An 8995-nucleotide genomic window follows, 5' to 3' on the forward strand; every position below is an offset into this window, starting at 1 on the left:
AGTGGTAATAGATCAAGAGTATTAAAATCATTTAAAAGAAAAATACCCCATCAAATTTTCCCTTCTCCCCGCCAAATACTGCAGAGGTTAGAATATGCAAAATTGTCACTGAAAATTACGCATTTTTCAACTTCCAAATACACAAAACACATTCAGAATAAGTCCAGGAACACTGGTGATGAGATCAAACTGATACTAGTTCTGAAGAATTCAGATACATTTGGCTCCAGTTAAATAGCATAACTAGGTATAATTAAGCTAGTTGCTGAGGATAAAATGTAAATGTGGTAACATTTCTCCTCATTACCTCGTTTCAGCTGCCCCACTGGGGATATAATCGAATGTAAGATTGCAAACAAACTTCACCACAAAGAATTATGATCTTTTATTATATGAATACTTATGTTGATTTAGCTTAGGTATTGTACTGAAGACGACATATCATTTCCATCATTCAAGTGCAAGACACTTAAAATGGGTTAATTCAGTGCAAGTTTCTTATTTAAGCACTGTTCTCCTTCAGCTTCAAGTGTAACAGTCATTTGAAATGGTCGAACATAGTGTTATCGTTATGTATAATATGACAAAGTATAACTTCATTTCAAAATATAACATCCATTTCAACATAAAAATTAATAATGGCACATTTTATGCCAGTATATTTGGGGTTTTATAGGGATTTTTTAGTTGCTTCCCTTGTTAGAAATTGATGCACCCAGCCTGGTTTTGCTGGTGCCACAGTTCAGAATACAGCAATAAATTTCTGTAGAAAGAATTAACTAAATTCTTCTCATCGCTTTTTGGATGGAAACTATGAAAACAAGAACCAACAAAACACGGTGGTAGTGCTTGCACCACATTCTTACAGTCTGATAGCTTGTCATCCACATAACTTAAGGCACCCCACTTAACTTTCTTTTATTTTGAGCACAAATACTTTAGGTCATGTACCACATGGGAGAAATATTAAAGACTACTCCTCTGTAATAATACTCTTTCAGAAAATCAGGAAAACGTCTTTGAGTTTCTTTACTGTGAAAATGAGAAAATGTGAAAATGTGAATTTAAGACTAATAAAAACATGATAGGCCTTGGCTAGTATGAACTCACTGATCTGCTTGTATCAATGGCATGACACTGATATATATGAGCTGACTATCAAGACCTAATTAAGGAGCCTTCACAACTTCTCTTGAAATGAGAGAGCATAATTCTCTTCAGCTTAGTATGGAAAATTATATATGGCTCCTTTGCAAAAGTAGATAGTTTATGCTTAAGAGTAGGTCATAGAATCATAAAATAGTTAGGGTTGGAAAGGACCTTAATGTCACCTAATTCCAACCCCCCCGCCATGAGCAGGGACACCACACACTAAACTATGTCGCCCAAGGCTCTGTCCAACATGGGTCTTAACTGACTCTTGCCTCACATTTTCTGAGTCTTCCTAGATTACAGAGTTCCCCTAAATTGTAGCTCCTCTTATTTCCACCTAAGCACCTTGTGCTAATTCTCAAGCTAAGATTACAAATAAGTAACTAATGGAAGTTGTGTTTAGAGTTTTTATTTAGACAACCTGCCATATCTTTTCTGCTTGGCAGTAGTTAAGCACCTCAAGCTACCAGACAGGTCTTTGCTGTTATTGAGTTGGATACCACTGGAGATAGAATAAACTAATTTTGGGAACCGGTTTTACTCCTGCACCATTAGCAGACTTGCAGTGCTGTATGTAACTATGCATTCACTTTGCTTGTTCAAATCTGGATTTCAAACCAGAGAGGCCATCAGTGCAGAATTGCTCTCACACAACTATAAGAAGCTCAGTGGATATTCATATCTTGCACAGTATAGGTGAAGTTTTCTTAGTTTATATATGCAACTCTATCCTTAGCAATGCTGATTTTTTTATGCTGCAAGTAAAAATCATACCATAAAAATCTTACAGCAGAAGACTTTATCAATTGGGGTTTTTTTTAAATGCACATGATTGATGTGTCTATCAACATTTATATTTGCATTTTTATACTGATATTTAAACAAAAGAATCCTCCATTTTCATCTCTTTATAGGGTTGAACAAATTTATTTTGGTTTTTTTTTTACATTATTTCTGGTTTAGTATGGCCACTTTTCTAAAGGGCTTTCAGAGGTTCTAGACCTACTGTTTATACTGTGGTTCTCACTGAAATCTTTCTATATGTAAGGACCATAGACCTTGTAGCTGTGGCCAGTGTAATGCTTTTCATTAAGTAAAAACAAAACCTCTGGTAATTGAACTAGAATTTTTATATCTTAATATCAAAATTTATGCAGTTTATATAAATACAGAATTTTATATATATATTAAAAAACGCATCCAGGAAAAGCCACTGCTCCTTCTCGACAATAAACGGAGGTCTTTCATGTTAAATTGGCTAGTCTGATGTTCTCTCTCTTCTTCATACACATAAACTATGTCATCAGTTTACTTTATAATAAAAATCAGCTATTACCTTTTCATGCTTGACTCACAGCTGCTGCCCAGCTAACATCAAAGCATCTACTTCCAGTCAGAGAAGAAGTAACACCCTCACTCCTGAGTTCCATAGACCAGTTCAATGCCCATACAGAATGGCTTTTGCATTGTATATGAAGCATTCATTAAAAAAAAAAAATATTGCAATGAAAGAGTTTTTTCCTCACGTCATCTCCACAATAAAGCCCACATGGTTACACATTCTGAACAGACTTCATTCTGGTTTTAGAGAGAGAAAATCAACATTTCCAGAAAAAGCCCTTAATTCCAAGTTATATTGTTGGGTTCAGCTGATCTGTGGTTACCATAAGGAATTTTTAAGTAAATGAAAAAACATGGATTTTCCAGTACTACCCTGCTCAGACAAAAAGCATAGAATATATCGAGGAGGAAATTATTGCAGATTCTTTTTTCTTTTTTATTTTTTTTAAGCAGGTAGCAAGTCACCAGTGTTTTCCACCTGATCTATTTGTCACATTATTTGTTGGCTTGGTCCAGGATGTTCTTTACAGTTTCTAAACACTTTTGCCCTTCCTGTAATTTCCCCGTTGGTAGACTCTTAGCAACGCTGATTTAGATGGGTTATTTTTCTGATGACTACTATTTTATTATCAAAAGAAATGTTGGAGCCAGGCATACTACCTGGATAAACCATCTAGAAGTTACTCAGTTGGAGGCATACTTATCCTGTATTAAGATCCAATGATGAAACAGCATAACCATTCAGTTACTATAGCGATATTTGAAAAGTTTAAATCTTTAATATAATAAAAAGTTTTAAACTTTAAATCTCTTCAAGTCACTACGCAAGGTGTAGTACTTCTACTACTCCCAAATCGATATGCTCTTGGGCAGAAAACAGAGATGAAAAGCCCTGTCTCTCATTACCAGCCTCTTGAGCCATCCATTATCCCTGAAAGAGTTTGTTTTAAAGGAAAAAAATTAATCATATTTATTACAAACAGAGCAAAATGTTTCTGATATCTGAAAGACAAAGATAGTGTGGCCGTTAGGGTTAGTCTTACTATATCCCAGAATGTCAACACACTTGCCAAAAGTGAATTTATCAGCTCAGTTCGGCCGAAAGATTTAGTTTATCTAAATGTCCTACAAGAAATAAATAGCTTACCACTGGTTTTGAAGATCGGGGGAAATCTAACATTCTATTGACATGTGCTATAGATTTAGTTTAATGCTGTGGTTCAGATGTCTCATGATAAATTTTAGTAAGATCTATGCTAAGAAGAATGGAGCTGTTTCAGTATTTATGGGATTTAAAATGCAGGGTTAGCAAAGGAAACATGTTAATTGAAACAATGTTTGTGTATATTCTTGCAATGGTTTAGAGAAGAATTTTGCAAAAGTTTGTTGGTCAGTTGGCTCCAAATGTTAGAAGTTTAATATTTTTCAGGTTTAATGACTTTTCTATAGTGAGAAAATCCTCTAATGAAGTTATTAAATAGCTCAATTTTTATTTTTTAGGCATATTGGAGATAACATCTGTAGAAATTGGAGTTGTTGCAGTTAAATCTATTAAGAGCAACTATTATTTAGCCATGAACAAGAAAGGAAAAGTCTACGGCTCTGTAAGTACTTTTTTAACCTTCCAAATGGGTTTCAGTTATCTGCATAGTTCTCTTTTTTACCTGTTGAAAACCCTACTTGTCTATGTATTATGACTAATGAGAGCTGAAATGAGCTGTTTCATCCTCTGGTAAACCAACAGTCTCACTCTCCACAAGCTCCCTTTTGTTTGTTAAGCTTATATCACACCAAAGCAGCTGCTGGGATTTATTGTGCTAACTGCTTCAGTCAGTTTTCTTATTAAGTAATGGCCAGTGGAGAGAATCCTACAAAACGTAATCTTTAAAGTTGTTTTTCTCTGGTTTTCTGCAGTGCAGACACATTTATCAGTAATTGGCGGGGTGTGGATAAAATGTACCTGAAATCTTGGAAGCTTCAGCTGATGAAGCAGACATATCCAATTATGAAATTATGACTTTGAAGATTAGTTCTAGAGTAGTCAGCTTTAAATTGATTGTATTAATTAACACACAAGATTATGGGCAGTACAGAGAGACGTGAACTTATATATCAGCAGATAAGGTTTGACTGATCAGAATTTGGGTATAATTCGAAAATTGTCCAATATAATAATCTATAAATCTGACTACTAAACCCAAGTGTACCCTCACACATCCATGTGATTACACAAACACCAGATAGTTCTGGTATTACATTTGGTTTAGTTTGTAATTTTGCCAGTAGTTAGGCCAGTTTTGCCAGTTTCAGTGAGTATGAGCCCACATAAACGTAAACTTATTCAAGTCATATGCAAAGGTTATGAGCTATTCTTCAGATTGCTCATTATTCAGAACATCCATATGCTTTAAAGAGAGCAGGTCACAGATAGGTACTGGGGCTGGTTTTATCCTCAGGCAATATAGTTAAGCCTCCTACCTCTGCTGAAAAGAATGAAGTAATGCCAGTCTCAACTGAGACTCCAGGGGCTTAAAGCCACTTGGCCCTCTTTTTTAAGGAAGCATTTATACGGGTTGGGTGTAGTTCATACAAACTATATAAACTGTCCTCCTTGATCTGCACTGTAGCTAGTCACTCCTTTCTAAACTCCTGGATAGTGTTGAAAAATCACATTAAGGAAAGACCAGAACAAAGAAATGTTTCTTAAACTCCTGTAAATGTGGATTTTAATTTCTAGTATTACACTGGTCAGAAATACAGGATGACCAGTGCTCAGTCCTGCACCTCTGGGAGGTATAAGATATACTGAGTTGCTGACAAAGTGACCATTTGTAACTTGAGTTACACTCATTGGTCATGGATATGCTTCTGTACATATGTGAAGATGTTAGCATAAATCACCATCTTCAATTCACACATCTCAATTTACAGTGTTTGATTTTGTCATTTGTTATGGTCTGTTCCAAAGCCTGAGAAAAGATTTCCTATCCATGTTTTTAGCCACGTCTGGTATATGGTGAAAATCCATCCCAACCCTGTAGGCACACAAAAGAAGTCAAAGCAGTTTTCAGGTACCTAGGTGGAAACTGCTGCCATAAGACTCAGCAATTCATAGTGTATTAGAAATAGTGTTGACAGGAGGATACGAATGTGGAAAGCCTTTTTTTTAATTCCAGCTGAGATAATTTTTCAATATTCACATCATAAAATCACAACATAATGGCTTATCAAAACCTATTCCATAATACTTCAGAGATTTCAAGAATGCTTCTGTTGTTATTTTTCCCATCCTCCCAAGACTTGCAGTTAGACTTACATTGCTACAGTGTGGCAGCTTGCAGATGAATATGAAAACCAGAACCAATAAAAATTGTAAAAACACTCTTGAGCATGTGCACAATAGGCACTGGTGCAGGGTTATACTGAAATTTGTTTGAAATGAGCAAAGCAGTCCTGGGCTAACACTCAGAGCCCTGCCAATAAGACTTCTTAACCACATCACAACATCGTCTGTTCTCTCTTTATTATCTAAGAATAGAGATAAAAGTTTGGATTTGAGTACAGTTCTGCATCTGGGAAAACAAGTTAAGTAAGACTTTCTATGTTTATCAAATACTTTTCCATTTGATTTACTTTGGTTAGAATGAGAGAGGAAAAGAAGACTCACTATTTATTTTCTTTTACAAAATAAGCCAATGACAGAAGTTACTGCAGTTTAGAACTGATTGCTGGTCACCTGCCTCCTTAATACCTTGACACCAGAGGTGGTGTGTTACAGTAAATAAATATTAAATTATCTATATGTATCTTTATGAATACAGGCAGTATCAAGGGTCGTATAGAGTCATCTCTTGATTGTGCCAGACATTGTTCAACTAACTACTAATTCCACAATCAAAGAGTATTTTGGGAACCAAATTGAGTCTGAATATATAAAATTCTGCTAGGAAAACATAAGCATTCTGTGGCCTTAGCAGCAACTAAGTGAAATATTAATTACAAATCCAAAAGTTGTTACTGTATCAAAGTATGATCATTAACAGTTTAAAAATTCTGATTCAAATTAATAGGAATGGAAAACGTACCTTTTAAATACTCTTATGTCCTTTTTTATTAACGTGGATACTTTCTATATCTTTATTAGCTGAATATCTGAGGATTTTGATTGTAATAAAAGATAAATTGTCCCTAAAATTCTTATCTGTACCATGAAAATTGTTTTGTTATTCAGACATATTTATTGTCTTATTCATAGACATAGTAAAAATGCCACATGTATATAGTAGTTAGTATATAACACACTGAGATTGTAATATGCTTCTGCCTGAGCTGTGAAATGACATCAATTTTTCTGAAATGCAGAAACAACAGAATATTAATTTTTGGTTGTAATTTAAGTACATTGTAAATGTGCCACTTTCAAAAGCCTTCCTAGTGGAATATAAGTAACTTGATAAAACTAGGGGGTTTATTACCCTCTACAAACAAGTAGGAAATACTTGTTTGTGAAAACAAAGCATTCTTGGCTTCATTGTAGAGAAGACATGTAAAAGTGCATTTAATGTTATAGAAAAGAATAATCTTCCTCCTATATGCTTGTATTTTTTATATTTTTTTTTAACAAGCTGTCAACTCGTTCTCCTTTAAAAACAGGAAACCTAATCCCTGAGCACCATAGAAAAGAATTGCTTTCAGCTTTGTTTAGTCAATAAGATACAGGATCATACATGATTCTTCTTTAGGCTAAACCCTTTTCCAGGTCAGCTAAGTAAACAGGCTGCACATGCATTATAACAGCCGTGCAACAGTGACTTGCACACGTCCAAAAACACCAGTGTGGTGTAAAGGATCTTACTTAAATAAGAAGTCCTATGCCATGAATATTTATTTAACATATGGTATCAATAGTCTCATTCAAGATATTTAAGGGTTATATTTGTTATGATTAATGGTTCCAAGATTGCTGCTTCATACCTTGAGTTTATAACTGAGAATATAATTTCATATTGTTGCTACATTCCAACATAGAGAAGTTTAATTTCAGCTATGAGTGAATTATATCATTTCACTGCTGTAATTATGCACCAAAAAATTGATGATGTCTTATGTTGGTTTCACCTTTTGCAGTCTAACTGATGTTGCTTTAAATGCTATGGACACAATGAAGCTTTTCTTTAAATACACTGTAGATTCCTAAAAGGATATTACATAAACAATGCTCAAATGTATACTGCAACTCTGAAAGATTATGTTCATTCTGAATTTGTGTATTTGTTTTCTTCTTTTAACAGAAGGAGTTTAACAGTGATTGCAAATTGAAGGAAAGAATAGAAGAAAACGGATATAACACATATGCATCCTTAAATTGGAAGCACAATGGAAGGCAAATGTTTGTGGCCCTGAATGGAAGGGGAGCCACAAAGAGAGGACAGAAAACAAGAAGGAAAAACACTTCAGCTCACTTTCTTCCAATGGTAGTGATGTCATAGATGAAGGAACTATTCTATTGATGCATTTGAACCAAAGGCTCTTATGTCAAGAATATTCATTAATCTTATTGAAGAGTAAATGCAAAGAAATAGTGCAGACATCTGCTTGTTTGAAAAGAGAGCAGGGGAAGCATTTGAAGGTTTTGTACTCATTACTGGCATATGAAATACTTTTATTTAGTTCAGTGTCATATCTTATAATCAAGATATTAGCTGGACCAATGGGGATGTAAGTTACTGCCAGTGTGAACAATTATTTTATTTTTTTTTTATTTTATCTCTGCAACAGAACTTAAGGAACATGAGACAATCTGTTGAATGATCTTCATGGGGAAAGTTATTTATGGAACACTAACTCATATCAAAGACCTTAGTTGCTCATTCAAGCCTAATGATCCAATGAACAGTTAGACACACAAACATTTACTGGAAGCACTTGGGTCATATGCACAAATTATGACATTTCTGGAGAAGCCTTGTGGAAGAATGGATAGGATTAAGGAATATAAGCAAAGTAGTATAAAACTGTTCTAACAAAATGAATAGTATGGTTTGCTTGTATGTTCTAAATTCATTTCTTTTTATTTCTCTCTTAAGTTATTTATTTAATAGGATGTTAAATATCTTTCTGATTTGAAATATTTTCCTCATTTACTTCTCTGTTATTATCCCTTTTTCTCAGTACTTCACACAGAGGTTGATAGGTTAAAACATCAAAACCTCAGAAGTACTCTGAGAATAGGTATTAGACAAGGCTTTAAAGGCAGAATTTAATATGTATAATCCAATATTTTCCTAAACTGTCTTGCACTTAAGCAAAAAGACCAAACAAGCAGTGCTTGCATTTATGATATTGGCTGTCTTTATGTTGGAGAACTTTTTTTAGTTATCAGAACTCAAGAACAAACTTCAAGAAATACTTTGTTCAAAAGGTCTTTCTGCTATTTTGAAAATGAGAGAAGGGGCCACATACGTACTTGGGTGTCAATGCATCTGTGTGTATATTCATCTGA

General features: G+C 34.4%; 1 protein-coding gene across 1 annotated transcript; it reads left to right on the forward strand.

Annotated features, from left to right (window-relative positions):
- Positions 1–3993: 3993 nt before the first annotated feature.
- On the forward strand, positions 3994–7982 carry LOC104403735 (fibroblast growth factor 10; the record flags this gene model as incomplete). Its single annotated transcript, XM_010011972.1, has 2 exons — positions 3994–4097; positions 7785–7982. Coding segments are annotated over 2 exons (302 nt in total), but the record flags the coding sequence as incomplete, so codon positions are not given.
- Between the last annotated feature and the right edge of the window lie 1013 nt (positions 7983–8995).

Source organism: Nestor notabilis, unplaced genomic scaffold (assembly GCF_000696875.1).
Source record: "Nestor notabilis isolate BGI_N333 unplaced genomic scaffold, ASM69687v1 scaffold4463, whole genome shotgun sequence".
In the NCBI taxonomy this organism is placed as follows: Eukaryota; Metazoa; Chordata; class Aves; order Psittaciformes; family Psittacidae; genus Nestor; species Nestor notabilis.